Consider the following 17,142-nt stretch of genomic DNA (forward strand, 5'->3'; position numbering starts at 1 on the left):
CCTTGGGCTCCTCTAGGAATGGCACTGACTAGTTTCATTCTGCACACAACTCTAGAGCATGTTCTATTCAGCAATTTACATTATTCAGAGGTTTCATTTGTATTAATAACTGATCAGCCCTGTGAAACGTTTTCCTCCTGAGCCTGATGTCTGTTCTATGGAGACCAATTAACTAAGACATTGTTTTCTTCAAGGAGGCAGTAATTTTAATTACCAGTAAAAATTATTTGCAAGCAGTTGGCCTTGTAAAGAGCTTGCAAGTTTTGCCTTCAAAAGCTTCCTCATTTATTTTTTTTCCCTGCTGTTTCCACACGTGCACTTTGATACTTTCCAAGCCTGTGCTCTCAGATCATACCAGGCAGCTCAGGTGTCAGTGGGGATGCAGAGGTGTTGCTGCAAAGGAAGATGGTTTCCCTTCCTCTGTTTCCTCTGGTCCAGCTTAGTTTCCATTTTCAGGTACTGCTGATGTATTAAGGAAGAATCATCACATGGTTTTAAGCAAGGGAAAAAGACACAGTGCAGAGAAAAAAATTCCTGTTGAAAAGGAAACTTAGTGCTGTAACTGATTTTTCAGCTTAGACAATTGATTCTCTGCCCTGTTAGTGCCTTGTACATTGCCCAGTGCAAAACCCAAGGAACGAGATCTAATCTCAGTCCCTCCCTCTCTTCAGTCACACATTTAGATAATAAGGGATGGAATTTTCATCCCAAATGCACCTTCTCCTGTCTGCTCTGCATGCCTTTCCTCAGAGCCTGCCACCTTCCAGCATTGCTTTTACTGCTAGAAAGGATATGACTTCTACCAAGAATACTTTCAAGGAAGAATAATTTCGTTACTTCTAGAAAGAAAATTTTCTTCCAGCTGCAGAAAAATCTGAATGTTGTGTTGTTTGCAATGCGGACATTGGATTGTCACCCTGGGAGGAGAGCAGAGCAGCTGAGTTTGCAGCTGCAGCATGAACCAAACCCAAGAGGAAGGAGCTCAGCCCTGAACCTACACTCTCACTGCCCCTTCTCCCCCACTGAATTTTTAACAAAGTGGAACAAAACAAATGCTAAGTGCAATCTTCCCTGTTTGTGCTGTTTCAGGGCTGTGTACTCAAGGTAGGTGGTGGCAGTGGGTGGAGGCTGCTGGGTGTCTGTGGTTGGTGGGTGTTTGGGGGAAAAAAAATAAAAAGAAAAGAAAACAAACCTAACCAAGAGAGTGGGAAATAAAGCACAGCCCTCTGGAAGAGCACATTGAGATGACCACCCAATTTATTCTCTGCGAGCAGGAAAGCATCCAGGGATCAGGGCTCTGAAGGGCTGCAGCAGGGGGGCTGTGTGAGCCCCTGAGGATGAAGACATGACATAGGATGTGTCCAGGACTGCAAGGAACACAAAAAACAGCCAGAGCTGGTTCAGAAGCTGGGGCAGGAAGAGTTTTTCCCCCATGGAGGTCTGGATAGTGGGGGTGGGTGACAGGCTGCTCCTCTTCTTCATTGGGCACCTGGGAGGACTGACAGCCCCAATGCTTTCGTGCCTTGGAACTCTGAAACTGCAACCGATGCATTTATTTATTTATTTATTTATTTATTTATTACTTTAATATCTTAAAATTACTATTGCTGCAGATGAGAGTGCAGCACTCCTGGTGGACATTCCCATCGCTAAGGAACAGATGCATCCCAGTCCTGGAGCAGGTCAGCAGAGAGAGCTGCTCGAGCAGGAGGCAGAGCAAGGACATTCACCACCCTCCAACACAGCTGTGGGGGTCAGAGATCCTCAGGCAGAGGCAGGGCCTGGAGCTGGGCATGGGTGGGAATTGTGGCTGTGGCTGTCTCGGGGCTCTCAGCTGCTCTCCTCGGAGCTGCCACTGCAAGGATGGAACCTCATGGTGCTCAGGGGATCCGAGACGTAGCCTGCAAGGCACAGAGAGAAGTTCACCTGTGTCTCAGCAGAATAATGTGCAAATAATTAATAATGCCAACAGAACAATGTGCATATAATTTTGAAGTGGATAGGCCCAGATCATGCTGATACCTTTTTTTTTATTCTGCTGCCTGCAAAACTCCACTCAATATTGTCTCCTCAGGAAAAATTTAAATAGGATGCAAACAGAACCTTGTCCTTCCTGCCACGCCCTCACAATAATCATGCACAAAGAAGCTTTGGTTACTGACAGAAAAACACAGATCTCATTGTTTTAGTAACACAGTGCAGGCTTGATATTAAGAAAGGTACTTCTTGCTCTTTCAACTAGAGCTTTAGAGGGCTCAAAATAAGCATCCTGCCGTGTTTTTAAAATATTTTAATTCTTGACACTATAAAACAGAAAGCAACTGCTCTTGGCAGTACTGTATTTTCAGCAAGCTGCTCCAACTGTGCCAAGGAAACCACTTTTCCCTGCCCAGTGTCACAGGGGCTCTACTAACATGAACAACCCACTGGAGCCAGCTCGAACTTCTTGATAACCAGGGCTAGCCCAGTCCAAAGGCTGTTCAGCAAGAGAGGTTTACTGGAGATGATTGCAAACACAGGGGTGAGGAAATGCTGGTGGAAAGGTGTTTGTGTGGTGATACATGAACAGGGGAATGTGGTGGGACAGGAACAGGACAGCAAGCAGCAGCAGCTCTGTAGGGCTGCAGAGCAGTGGCAGAGAGGAGGGTGAATGCTGAAAAGGAGAGGTTCTGTTGTTTTATGCTCCAGAAATAGGACTTAGCCATGTTTTGCAGAAGCAGCCTTGAGGGTATAATGCCACATCTTATTCCCAGCTCCCCACATGCAGACAGAAAGGACCACCCAGCAGGGCACACATGCAGGGAAAGAGGCCATCAGCTGCCAGGATCACAGGCTGAGACCTCACCAGCTCTGGCAGCAAGCAGCAGCCAGAACATCAGCCAGAAAACTGAACATCAGTTTTCTCAGGAGACCTTCTGGTACCCCAGGAGGCTGCAGCTCTGCTCTGGTTGACCACACCGAGGAGCTGAGAGAAGTATTCTGCATTTACTCACCATTTTTGTCAATCGGTGGGTACTGGAAGCTTCTTCTCATGTCTTCCAAAGACAGACCCTGGGAAGGGTGTTGCCCAGTGCTGCAAATGAGACAGGAGGGGTCAGTTTAGGTAAGATTGATAAAGTCATCTTTCCAGACCATGAGAACTGGACAGGGTTGGAAAAAAAAGACAGTAACGTGCAATACATCAGCCTGAAGTGGGGCTACAGAAAGGCACTGCAGCATCTGCAGGCCATGGGAAGAGCCAGGAGGTCTGCATCGTTTCTGTGGGAAACGATGAAGGTGTCGAGAAGTACAAAATCAATGTTAAAATTTCTATCCAGTGAGGAGTTACCATGTTTGGCTCTCGTGTCAGACAGACAATTACACACACTGCTACTGCATCCAATTCCTTGTGAGCCTCCTGCATCCTGCCCTTCTGGAGAGCAATCCACTGAACAGACCCCAAAGTTACAGGGCAAGAAACACACAAATAACTCCATTGCCACAGCTGCATAACTACCAGCATGATAGATGGAGACAAATTGCTCCTGCCACGGAGTGGAGTGGTTTGCTGTAGTGCTGCATGGACACAGAGCTGCCACAGTGATGGAGACAGGAGACAGCCCAGCAAAAGCAACCCAGCTGGGGAGAAAACCAGTGGCTGACCTCTTCGCTCTGAAAATGCCCCCACTTACAGAAATGGAGCCCTGAGAAACACCTGTCATTAGGAGGTGAAGTCATTAATGATCCCATTGTGGTGTAGAACTGAAAAAACTACTGACAGAGTGGAAATCTTTTCACTTTCATAGAGTGCTGTGCCTCTGGGTCAATCTTTCTGAGTGCTCTTTATAGGTTTGAGTGTTGTTAGTTTGAATGGTAGAGCATTTGGTAAAAGAATCCACCTCTGGGTGACAGAAGAGCCTGTTTTGGTGGGCTAAGGAGTCTCAGTGCAGCACTGGAACACTGAAATACCTGTCTGCACTCATCCAGGCACGGCACTTTCTTATTCCTTTTATGCAGATCAGCTACACTCGGCAGCAGCACCCGGTTCTGTACAGAAAATAGAAGCCTATCTGACACTGCCTGCATCCTGACCTCAGCAGCCACCTCCGTGTCCTGCAGCAGACAAGAGCAGCACAATTTCCACAATTCTGCCAGACAAATGGTCCGGGTCCGGTCCCTGTGTTCTTGTACCACTTCTCAGTGCCCCCCCCAAGAGGGGTTTGGCCTCTGCCTCCCCACACCAGCCCCACAGATGGGCAAAATGGGCTCATTTTGCTGCTGTGCTGGTGTGTTTCTGGTGTCCCCTCCCCAGGGTAACAGGAGGGGACAGGGCTGGCTCTTCTCCTGCTGCTCTGGAGGGTGAGGAGCATCATTTCAGTTCCACAGTCTTCTCATAGAGGCAAGAGTTTGCTACATTTGCCCTCAAACCCAGGTCTCCTTGGCAGCAGGACAGACTGCCTCAGGTGAGAACTTCAAGGCACAGTAACAGAGAACCCACCAGTGGCTCTGCCTTAGACCACACTGCCAGTTCTCCTGACGCTTTTGTGGCCATAAACAGAATAATAAGTAAATTTTAGGATGTACTGCACTAGGAACAGCCCCAGCAGTGCTGACTCCACCTGCTCTGTGAGGCTGAGATCCTTTTCCTCTCCCTTGGGACTTGATGCTTGCAGCTGCTGTCTCTGTACCTGCTGGCACAGTTGGGTGTCTGTCTGTCTGTCCCTGCCCTCCTCTTGGGCTGACAGCTCCTAACCCAGGGCAGTCTCCCAATGCTGCCATGCCATCTACTGCATCATTTAATCATACTACAACTTGAGATCAAGGCGGAAAAAAAACCCCAAACCCTAAAATCCATACTGGAAAAACAACATCTGATACTCCTCCAGTTGCTTTGCTGTTCTGCCATAGCTGCTCTCTGGGCTGACTACTGATCACTCCCTGTGTTTTATCTTCAGCACAGGCTCTTATGGCCAGGGAACTGGGTGTTCTCCCTGCCCGCCAGAGCTCCCTCTCATTAAAGAAACTCCACTGACATTCAGAACCTAAGGGAGGTGAGGGCATGTTAGAAAACAGCTTTCACATACTTGGTCAGACACAGGCTATGCACTCTGTAAAAGGGACATACACACACAAATGGAACAAGGAACAAACTTTCTCCTCCCTAATAATCACAATGGCATTTCACTGCGACCTTTCTTCCCATTTTTTTTTTCCTCATTTCTAAGATTTTTAGCTGTTTTTTTTCCAAGTGTGCTTTATTCCTCCTAATCAGAAAGATTAGGAGTTGTATTTTGGCATAGGTAACAAGCCATGCATGTGACACGGGTGAGGAACACACTTGCCACCTTTCTGTAGGGCTTGGATTGCTGTTGGGAGGGGTGAGACCACCGGGTGGCTCTTGGCCCCTTCCAGGACTGAGGCTGCACACTGAAATATTTTTTTTTCAAAGAAAAGAAATGCTTTTGCCTTTTCTTTGGTGAAATTATTTCAAATGGAAAACGTTGTCCTTCTCTCTGTCCTTCCCCAGCCTGCTGCAGGTGATGCAGGTACCTCCACCCACCCACCACAGCTCCTCTGCATCCCCGTAGCTGGGCACTGTTTGTTTCATCTGCAAAGTGTGTGGTGCCCGTGCACAGCTGGGCTTGATTTCCTACCGGTTTTACATAACTTATAGCAAAACCAAGCCCCCAAACCATCCCACCTCTGTGACCAGGCAGCGTATGCCCGTGCATTCACAGCGTATTCCAGCTCGAAGCGGCTGCGCAGAGCTGCGACGTGGCTGCGGCCCGGGCCCCCCCGCCCAGCCAGGCAGTCTGAGGATGAGGAGGGAGACAGAGAGCCACTGCTGTTGCTGGAGGCTGGAGACATCAGCTGGATTGAAAACAAAACAAGACAAATCAAAAAAGGCACTGCTATTGCGTATTTACAAGTCTTCTCTCAGCTCTCTCTCTCTTGTTTGCCCCACACTTCATTGAATTTCAGAATAACTGGGGTTGGAAGGGACCTCTAAAAGTCATCTAGTGCAACCCCTGTGGTAAGCAAGGACACCCTCAACCAGATCCTGTCAGTTTGGGTGACAAAGGCAGTGCCTCCTGGCCTGGGTCAGCTGAGGAGAACTGAGGGCTGCCTGCAGCCACCTCCCCATTTCTGGGGTTTTCCAGCTGGGGCTGGATGGCTCTCCAGGAGAGATGCTTTTGTTCAGCCACGTGTTATTTGGCTTGTGGGCATCCATGGTGTGCCTGGGAGATATTCCTCAGGCTTCCCACAGGTAAGGGATGCCAGACCTCAGCTGTTCCCTCTGAGTGTCCCCAGGCAGGCCTGCAGCCAATGTAAAAGCAGGGTTGGTGCATCAGTTTAGGTGGTTTTACTTATGGACCACCCATACAACACAAATACCAGCAGAAGCAGGGACCTGGACTTGCTGGCAAAAAAAGTTCCTTGCCACTTCTGGCTTCAGAGATACCAAAGAGGAGCAGAAATTATTTACTGAGGTAGGAGAAGAAAAAGGAGAGGAGACAGAGGGAATTAATCCTTCATCATCTCATCATCTGCAGTACTTCACTCATGAGAAATCTTATTCCTTAAAAGTCCTCTCAAGACAGGCTTTACCCTGGGCACAGTGGAGCTTGGATCCAACTCCCCAGCTCAACAATGCTTTATTTTTCTTTTTGTGTGTAAGCTCCTGCCCCAGATTTCTTCCTGCATGCACTGCTGCCTGTGTATCATAGAAGCCAGGTCTCCCATGAGATGACACAGCTTCTTGTGATACAGTGAGTCACTTTTTTTTTTTTTTTTCCCCACTTAAAAGCTTCCACCTACACACAGAGCAACAAGCTGCAGTCAGAGCATGGAGAGATGCAATAGATTATGGGTGTCTTTCTGACAGTGATTAATTTTAAAAGGAGGTCTGTCTTTCATTGCTTGTTTTGACTGGGCGTGGTTTTTTTTTGTTGTTTTTTTTTTTTTTTTTTTTTTTTTTTTTTGTTTTGTTTTGTTTTGTTTTGTTTTGTTTTGTTTTGTTTTTTTCTGTGTGTTTTTTTGTTTGTTTGCTTGTTTTAATCTTTAACACCCATACACACACACAAAGAGAAAATACAGTTTCAGGAACTGCAGCCCTGAAACATTCACTTTCTGTCTGACCACTCATCTTGCACTAGATGGGGACATCCATTTGTGCCATCACCACAGTCCAAAGCAGGAGCTGCCTCTGCGTTTATCCTTCTTATGTTTGCTCTTTTTACCTTGCTACCAAGGGCCTTGGCCATTTCCTCCCCTTTAATCCAAGCGATCTTGACTGAGATGAAGGGGTGCTGGTGAGCAATGGGACGTGGCAGCTCAAGAAGGTGTCACTGTGTCCCCCCCCTGCTGCTGCTGCTGCTCTCCCTGATCTGCTCCCAGCCCAGGCACAGACACCCCTGCTGGGAATAACCTCCTTACCTCAATATTGCACAGGCATTCTTCTAATTTCGTGACTACCTCTGAAAACTCTGGCCTCCCCTGTGAACACAACAGAAAAAGAGTTAAAAATAGAGCCGTGGGTGTGTGTGTGCAGAGTCACAGAGTATCTGCTGTGATTAAACTGACAGACACGGGATGGAGCGCTGCTTCCCCCCATTCCCTTCAGTCTGCTTGGGAATCTGGTGGCACCTGCACGTTCAGTACTCAGCAGGGCAGCAGAGAGGGCTGTGGATAGCAGCTTTAGCTGCATTATCCCGCTCTTTTTTCTGTAGCAATCAGATTTGAGCCAGCAATGTCTGCAGCCACACGTGTGAAGGTGGCACCGTGGGACACACAGGGTCCCGTGCCTGGCTGGCACATGCCTCCAGAGTCCTCAGTGTGAGAAATGCTTCATAGATAGGACATTCAGCTGGCTGCTTCCTCTTTTCCATCACAAACCCATCATTCTTTTGCTGTGCGGGTGCCAGAGGAGTGGCAGCCCTGGGGACAGCTACAGCTTCACATCCAGACACACAGATCTGTGTATAACACATCCCCTCAGGAAATGCAGTGGGATGCACCCCAGAGAGGTGCTGCCTATCAGCCCTGCTTTAGAAGATTTGATCTTCAATCTAGGGACAGAAATGCAGAGGGGAGTCAGGGGAAGGTCACTGCTGTCCCTCCCCTGTGGATGGTCTCAAGCACCATTAATCCTGCTGTGGCCCTAAAAGCTGCCAGTCTGAGGGTGACAGGGATTTTGCAAACTTGCTTTAGTGAGTTCATGTTCCCTTTAGCACAGAAATGAGACACTGCAAAAGCCAACATAAACCAATCTTTCTGTACCCACCATCTTACAGTCTCAGAAGGGAACACGTGTGTGTTTCATTTTCCTTCATGCTGTTGCTATCGAGTTAATTGGGATAATCAGACTTCTCCAATCACTCAAAAAACAGGCACAACTGCAGCATGTGGGGAAGGGGCAGCAGCGGCAGCCTCACTACAGTAGCTCCTTGTTAGATCTGACTCCTGCCCTGCAGGCATTGCTGGGCTCCCACAGACAGTAATTACAGCAGATGCAGCACACAGCCTTGAAATTCACACTGCAGCTACCTTCTATGCTAGAGAAGAGGTCGTTGGTTTTTTTTAATTGTAACACATCTCTGAGGGTTGTCTTTATCAGCATTAATCAGTCCCATGTGAAAACTCCCAGGGCATCTGCTGGGGGAAAATAATTCTTTGTGTTTACTATTTTAAGCCTCTGAAAATTAAATCCCATCCTGTATGAGTGGGGGAATGGATATAATAGGAAGAGCCATAAAGAGCCAAGACAGCTGGAAAAGGAGAAGGTTAGCAGTGGTGCAGCTGATAAGAATGAGCCGTGCCTGTGAAGTGCACACATCATCCACTCACACCCCTCCTGCCACCAGGAGCTGCTGCTTCCTTGCTTCCCTAAGCAGTGACAAATGCATCCCAAAACAACAGCCAGGATAACAACAGGCGATGGAGTCGCTTTGAAATCTAACAGAACAGTGGCCTTCAGTTTTGCAAACATATATGTCATGCCATGGTGTAGTGAAAGAAAATAAACCTAATGGATGCCGAGGAGAATGTGGGGGTGCTGCTGGAGGTGCAGCTGGATGGTGCCTACAGGGCAACCCAGGCACGACAGTCCTGCTATGGAGAGGGACAAGGAGGGGACAGCCACAGCTTCTCTGGGCGATCTGTCCCAGAGCATCACCACCCTCCTCCTGAAGAACTTCTTCCCAAGATCCAGGAGCTGTCACTCACCTCGGGACAGGCGTTCCAGCCCCTGATCAGGAGGGCAGAGATGGGCTTGGGGATGGAGTATCCGATGGGAGGGCGGATGTGGTGATAAGCCATGTCTGCTGCCGCCGCCGCTGCGAGACAACAGCACTGTGAGCACCCAAACCCACAGCTCCCAGGGAGACACAGCCTGCTGGCTGCTGCTGGGAGAGACAACCCCAGCAGGGATGGAAATGCTCAGACACCCAGCCTGTGGGCAAATGCTTGCAGCTTAGAGAGGCTTCCTCTCCAGTGCGTGCTGCTGGTGGCTGAGCAGTCCATCACCCTGAATGGACACAATGGACACAGGCTGCTGGTAAGGCTAAGCATGGCTGAAGGCACTCTGATTCAGGATGAACCCTAAAAAAAAAAAAAAAGGCCTTTGGGGGAAAAAACCCTGTTAATGTTCATGTTGAAGATTATTATTTTTTAAAAAAATTATTGTTTTTTTTAAATGCTTCATTATTAAGACAGGACTATGAGATACACCAGTTGCATATCAGTTGGTAACAGACTCAGATGTCCTAAAGCAGCCCATGGCCTCCTTTATAGTCTAAGACTAAAATAAACTCTAAGTATTTGTTCAGCACAAATCTAGTAAGTGCATTTTCCAAGTGCAAGCTGCTACTGACTAAGACAAAATTGCTAAAATGCTTTCCTGAGTTTACACATTCAGTGAATCCAAATATATGGTTAATCCCTCCTGTTTCTTTTGAGCTAACATTTTTCAAGTCAAAACAAATGCATTGTGAGCTCATATAAAAAATTAAGTAAACCCTTTGTTTGCCTGACAGTTCAAATTTATGTGATCAGAGTATAGCAGATATGCAGGGAACTGTAAGATTGCAACCATGAGACTGTAACAAGAATGGTCTAATTTTTTTTTTAATCAGATCCCATTCTCATCACAGTATTCATCAGAAGACCAGATTAATTTCAGCCATTGTCTGTCCTCATTGCAGCTTTTTTCTGTATAATGGTGTTTCAGAACGTTGATATCAGACAAAACCTGTGATTTTGTATCTATATGAAGACAGGAGGGCAAACAGTTTACCTAATTTTGCCTCTGCCCTAGCAAGGTTTTGGAGACCTTTTGGATTTGCCTTTTGCCAAGCAGACACTATGAAAAAAGGGCAAATGCAAATTGGATTTAGATTGCAATAAAAATGGTCCTTTTTTTCCCTGCCAAAGTAAGGTAAGACATATACTACCTGTTGGCAAAATCTTGTCTTACCAAAGTTAATAGGATTTATTCCATCTGTTTAATGGGGTCAGGATTAGAAAAAGAAAAGGAGGAACACACCGTGTGCCTCTGTATACTTCCATAATCTTTCCATGTGAGAGGCTGAGCTTCTGAACACCATAAAGGCATCCAAAGGAGTTTAATCAAGGTACAATCTCATAATAGCAGAAAAGCAATTCCTTATTTAATGATTCCCCCAACAGAAACAAAAAAAAAATAGACCAAGGAAGGAATTAAAAAGTAAAACTTTGCATGTATCAAAAATGATACATGAAAATACAAGAACAATGCCCTAATGGGAAAAGTATATCAGATTTAATTTAGTATTTGAGTACTTTATAAAGCAATTGACCTAATAAGGAAGAGCATATTGGCACCTAAAAACCACAGAATTAGACATATAGCTCTACAGAGACTCACAGAGGTACGAGCACCAGAGGAGTGTACAGCTACTGATATTTATAGTCTGCTTAGGTATAAGCATCTGTACAAATTGAGATAAATTTGCCTTTTTCAAGGTCAAAACATTGCCAGAGGCCATGATTTCTCCAAACATCAGAAAATGTGGAAGAGATTTTGGGCCAGGTCCACCTCCTACTACATCAACTGGGGTCAACGCAGGGGGGGTCCAAAGCCTCTCATTACCCATTCAACAGTCCCAAAATTTTAGGGTATGCACAGTGTAGCCCTGGAAATGCTGATTTGCTGCTGCCACCCTGCAGCTGTTTGCAGGTCCTTTCTGAGGCTGCAGGAGAATACACTCCAGGAGATGCCTCAAGAGATGGTTTTACAATCCCAGCACCAATGTGAGACAGAAGGCTGCCACTATAGTGACCCATCCATTATCCTTGAACTGGATAATGAATTTTATGTAATGTATGTGATTATAGTGGGATGCCTCTGTGCTTTTCACTGGGTGGGTAATCTTTGCACTGCATAAGAAACATCAGTACAATGGTGGTTAATATTACACAGTGTAGCTACTTCTCTAGTTCAGAGGAACTTACATATTAATCCAATGAGCATCTTACCTGGCTTCAGGTGAGCAAATGGAATTTCCCCTGTTAGCAGCTCCCAGAGGCACAAAGCATAACTGAAAACATCTGCTTTTATGGTGTACCTTGTACACTGTGTGAACACCTCCGGGGCCATCCAGCGCAGGTTCTGTGCAGCAGGGAACACAGGGAGACATTCACAGTGGTTAATTCCTCATATATGCATCTCGTCCTTTATTTGTATGATTGCTTTCCTTTCTGTTCTTATTTCCTTTCCTCTATCGCTCCATAAAATAACCAGTAAATTTTCTGGGAAAAATCTTGCATAATTTAGGCAGCAGATTATTGCATATCATCAGTGCAAGTAGCTGCCTCTCTGTCTCAGCCCCACAAGGCCAGACTGATCAGGCTTGAGACATAAGAGTAGAATAAAAGCAAGCCAGCCTGCCTCAAAGTCTGGAGACCACCTCAGAAGGTCTGAGCATGCCATATGATAATAACTAACTACTGCTCCAGCAAAACTGATGGGTTCTGCCTTGGGTTGGAGCCTTCTCTCTTGGGGTCTCACTGCTTTCTGAAAACAGGAACCACCTGCCAGCAATGAGAGCATGGGAGTGGGGAAGGGTGGATTAAAGCATGAAATTTCACTAGGGATTTTGGAGGCAATAGACACCCAAATATAACCTTATAAAGCATAATTTTCTGTTGCAGATATTCTATATTCACTGATTTATGCCATTAGAGAGGCCTAAAGGAAAAAAAAATAAATCACACCACGAAGAAACATTGAGACGAAATAGTGTAACAGCACATATTTTCTAACTAAAATATTTCTAACGTCATAAGTGGACATAATAAGTGGAACAAAACAAGAAACAAACCCCAGGTTGTTTTGTCATATTGTCTTCATCCAGGGATTGCAAAAATCTAGATTCTGAAACACACAGAACAAAAAAAGAAACTTACTGTCGAGCCAACACCGACACCCCCCTTACTATACAAAATTTATGGCAAAAAGTTGCTTTTGGTTTTGTGGTGTGTGTTTGTTTTTTTGTTCTTTTAAACAACTCTGGGTAGTAAAAGTCCAACTGGCATAAATCTACAAAGCTCCACTGATACCAACAGCAGTTTACATCAGCTGAGGGTCTGTCCCAGAACGTGTGACCTTGTGGCATTTGTTGTGAATTAATGTAACTGTATCTGGATTTACAGCAGGCAGTCACTGAGCCCTGCATTAAAATGCAATCCCACAGAAGCCTGTCAGACTGACTGACTGTCAGAAAAGCAGCCCACCTAAAATGACAAGATCTTGGAGGAGTGTCATGCAGCTGGGATACGCTACATGTTGTGAGAGATAAGTAAGTCCCCAAGCAGGACTTGGATGCCTTTGACATATCAGAAAAATACACTTGAGCGTGCATCTGGGTGGGCAGCAGCAGTGTCAGCAATGTGCCAGACAAGCAGCTGCTCCCATGTGGTCCAAGCCTTGTGCCATCTCCTTGCTCCAGCAGGCAGGGAACGGCAGGTCTGGTCAGCATGGGCCCCTCCAGATGTGGTCGTACTGCTACCACCCTCCTCCCAGCTCAGGCTGATGTTTGTACATCTCTGCTGATCACATCTCTGCTGATACTGCCTGGAGACAATGGCCACGTCTTAAAGTAGCTCCCGAGGAGCTGGATCAAACCCAGCTCCTTGAACTCCACTCTTGCACCCGTGTGAACCCATTCCTGTGGGGCTTGACTGGCAAACACCAAGGCAAAGAACAAAATACAGATACACGAAGAAGAGCCTAATTCTGAGCACAGAAACATGTGAAAATTGGTAACTGAGACCACCAGCTATATTCTGCTCTTTAGGTAGAGGTACAGAAACATGCCCCACTGCCATGGGGTTTGCTGAGCAGCAGTGGCCTCAGACCCTCAGCACTTGCCCTGCAGGAGGAGGGCACATCTACCAGAGGCATCTTCACTCAGCTGCTTCCCCTACCACTGCCACTAAAACTCAAACTGAGACATATCCATCTCACCATGGGCTGGCCTTCCTTCTCAGATAGACAGTGAGGTACTTCACAGTACCTGCTAGTTTAGATGAGACAAAAATTAGGGGTATTCTCATCCCTGAAAGCCTTTTCTGTTGTTTCATAATAAAATGAGACTCAGCATTTTCTCAGTCAGCACATGTATTGTTCTAGAGAATTTGAGGTCAAACGATAAAAGCTCCTTACCTCCAAAATCAGCAACAACCGCATGACCATCCTCATACAGGAGAATATTGTGACTGGAAAAAAAAACATTATATATAATTGTTTAGTAGTGGCGTAAAGATATGGAAAATTTTGCAATTTTTGTTTCATAACTAAACTCCTGAGGAGTTCAAATCTCCTGCTTATTGTCTATAGACAAACCACTTCTAGCTACATCTCATATTTATTCTTAGAAAGTATGCATTAACTCTGAGGAGGCAAACCCAATAGCTTCATAAATGAGAATGTCAGTTTCTAATCAATACTAGAACAAAACAATTTCTGTAATTAGGTATAGATCAAGTATAACATCTTTATTCAATATGTGCATGTAATCACAGTGATGAAGAGAAAAAGATGAGACAAATATAAACACAGTGGTGGCCTTTAAAAAATGACACAGACCGATTCTTTTAAGCCTTGCATAAATGTAAATTCATAGTGGTAATTACTGATTTATTTAGGAAGGAATAGATCTGAAGAGTCCATACAGAATGGATCTCTAGAAACCATAAGAAATCCATTATGCTGGGAAAAAAAACCCAACACCACAATGGGGAGCCCTATTCAACTCATTGTCCACACTGACTAATGGAACAGTGACTTCCATGAAACAAAGGTTCTGTATTTCTTAAAGCATCTCCTTTTGTTTAGGAAGAGAAGACACACCACTTATCCTGTAGCTTGTCTCAGCATGTTAGGTATTATTTCAATATAAAGTCTGCATCTTTGTCCTAGACAGTGTCTGGAATTAGGAAGGAGGGAATAAATGAAGGGTTTGGTCTGGTTTGGTCGGGACATGTATGGGCCAGTCTCTGTCAGGACATCTAGAGATCAGATAATTTGTTTATCAACAATAATGTCTTGTACCAGCATCTATAAAACTGTTTTGATTTCAGTGGCATCTTTGAAACCATAGCAACTGCAGGTCTCAGTGAATTCAAAGCATTGGATAACAAGAACTTCACCTTAGATTGCCAGCAGAGATATTTGGAGGCTTAAAGTTAAGCCTGATAGATTTGTCTTAAAACTATGAGAACCAACAAGGTGAATTATTAGATTTGTGTGGTGGTTTAAATCCTTTTATTGAAAGTAATGTGAAGAAAATTCAGCTTTATTTACATATTATTTGCTCAAAGCCAGTGAGGGATAATGGATAATGTCTGGCAGGAATCCTAACCCTACATGTGCATCCTTTCTATTACTCAGAGGATTTAAAAACATGAGCTTCCGTGTATGAACAAAACAACTATGAAAAGGTTTCTACACGAGGTTACTAATATTTCTTATGCATTTTATAAAAGTGTTGCCTTGTGAGCAGGTAGGCAGGAGAGCTGCAAACCACACCAAACAAATATAGAGTATTTCTAACCCAGGAACTGTGAAAACATTCAGATTAGATAAGAACTAAAGGTGTTTTTTACACATTTGCACCTCAATAGCATCAAATAAGAGAAAAAGGTAAAACTTAAGCAAGTGATTTGCAAGGTTTTGGTTCTGTCTCCCCGATGAATATTGGATTGGAAAAGATTCAGAGCCACAGGGCAGCTGGAATGCACTTCCCTTCCAAAAGATTGTGGTAAAATGCCCATTCAGAGCCGTCTCATTCCTCAATAGTTCCTAAAAGGACACGGCTGAGAAGGCAAAGAGCTGTCAGGTCCTGTCTCTGCCAAGGGGGTGAACAGGTACCCATCAGATCAGGTGTGCAACATCAGTCTATAACAGATTAAACATAAGGTTCCAGTGCTGCCTCAGCTCTTAGTTCTCATTTTACACTTTCATCAACAATATAAACCCAAAGTGAACAAAACAGAAATGAGATTTCACTTCTTAAGTAAGTAGCAATTGATAAATTAAATTTATGGGAGAGCCTCAAAGCGAACGTCTAATTAATTTTCGAAGAGGGAGAATTTCCATGAACATCGTGGATGGCTGAAAAAAAACCCCAAACCAGAGCTTGGGAAGAAAATAGCTGAGATGGAAAGTTTCCTGGCAGCCCTGCCAAGGTTTGTGTGGTCACTAGAGGGGGATGCAGCGCACAACTTGCAAGCATCTTGCACTCTCTGAATTTTCTTTTATTGTGGACCTCTGTGTTACGGATCAATTTTGCCCTTTGATAACACTCGTTTTAGCTTAAATGCACATATTCATTCTGGAGAGATAATTCAAATTATACTTACCTTGTCAAATGTACAAAGAAAAAGAGCCAAGAGTTACAAAGCATGGGAAAAGTTGGAGCAGGTTCTGCTTCTTGCCAACTCTGTTACCTTATTTAGCACTACAAATTAGGATACTTTTCTGTGTTGCAGAACTAAACCACTTGGGAGCTATAGGCTCTATCAGGTATACCTCTTTTTTTTCAAATCTTATTCTTATGTGCCCATTCCTTAATTGGCCAATAAAGGAATAAAAAAACCCCTTAAAAATTAAAATAAAAAAGAGCAGAGATCTGTTTTCTCCTCTCACTGTCTTGCAGTCTCACTGTGCATTAAATCAGTCTCCCTGGGGTTCTTGGTTACACCTCTCAAAGGCAGACACTTTCCTGGTCATTTAGGGGTCACTGCTGGTTTTTATGAGCACTGTGACACTGCAAATACAGCTTAGTGAGTCTGCTAAACCTTCATCTTGAAAATCCATCTTTGTCCTAATACAGTCTCCATTTCATGGCTTTTGACTGGACTGTAGAACTTGAAATTAAAGCTGTTGGCAGCAGTCCTTCCTCCTCTGCAGTGCCTCTTCACGGAGGGATAGAGAAGCAAAGAATTGGAGCTCTGTCAATCAAAATGAGCAAAACTGAATCTAGTCCAAAATGCCTTCTTTTCCGTGGTTTGCAAGGGGCTCGGTCTAATCTATGGGTAGGTTTTGCCACATGAAATGAAATATTCTGCCAGAGATAAGGTTTGAAGGCAGCTTTGTAAACTATTACAGGATTTCATACAGGCATTTAATTTTGAAGTCAGTCCAACTTTGGGGAAGGTTTTGGACTAGATGATCTTGGAGGTCCCTCCCAACTTAACAGCTTTATGAATTTGTTAACTGCTGCTTTCCAGTGGTTTCTCTTTAATCTGGCAGCACGCAGGGAGCTCTTTATGCAGCACACTACAGAGGGATTTGCTAAGGGAATTCATTAATTCCCCAAGCATTGAGTAAACAGCTATATCCATATTTATACACATATGGGCTTTTGCTTCTGCAGATCCATAAATGCCTTTCAAAGGCACTTCTTCCTGCTCTTCTTCTTCTTCAAATGATATTGAGCATACAAGTGATGTGTCATTTTACTACAATGCTGACAAATTTGACAGCATGCTGTTACCAGAACTGGAGTGTTCGCTCCCCATACCCAAACACGTTTCAGCTCCTCACGCTCAGCACTGGCTGTAGAAAGACTCTTCTTTTCAAGCCAGGGTAGCAAAAAAAGCAGCTACCACTTCTGCAGTTGA

The 17,142-nt window shown here is 44.8% G+C and overlaps 1 protein-coding gene across 2 annotated transcripts in view; it reads right to left on the reverse strand.

The window, feature by feature from the left end:
• Positions 1–1,551: 1,551 nt before the first annotated feature.
• Positions 1,552–17,142, reverse strand: part of TNNI3K (TNNI3 interacting kinase) — a 45,658-nt gene continuing 30,067 nt past the window's right edge. For both annotated transcript variants that reach the window (XM_071749832.1, XM_071749831.1), the window contains 8 exons: positions 13,682–13,734; positions 12,339–12,391; positions 11,494–11,626; positions 9,205–9,314; positions 7,417–7,476; positions 5,681–5,850; positions 2,994–3,073; positions 1,552–1,901 (listed from right to left, as the gene is read on the reverse strand). In XM_071749832.1, the coding sequence (XP_071605933.1) occupies positions 1,831–1,901; positions 2,994–3,073; positions 5,681–5,850; positions 7,417–7,476; positions 9,205–9,314; positions 11,494–11,626; positions 12,339–12,391; positions 13,682–13,734 (730 nt within the window). In that variant the 3' untranslated portion in view covers positions 1,552–1,830. The remainder of the gene's footprint in view (positions 1,902–2,993; positions 3,074–5,680; positions 5,851–7,416; positions 7,477–9,204; positions 9,315–11,493; positions 11,627–12,338; positions 12,392–13,681; positions 13,735–17,142) is intronic.

Source organism: Heliangelus exortis, chromosome 8 (genome assembly GCF_036169615.1).
Source record: "Heliangelus exortis chromosome 8, bHelExo1.hap1, whole genome shotgun sequence".
In the NCBI taxonomy this organism is placed as follows: Eukaryota; Metazoa; Chordata; class Aves; order Apodiformes; family Trochilidae; genus Heliangelus; species Heliangelus exortis.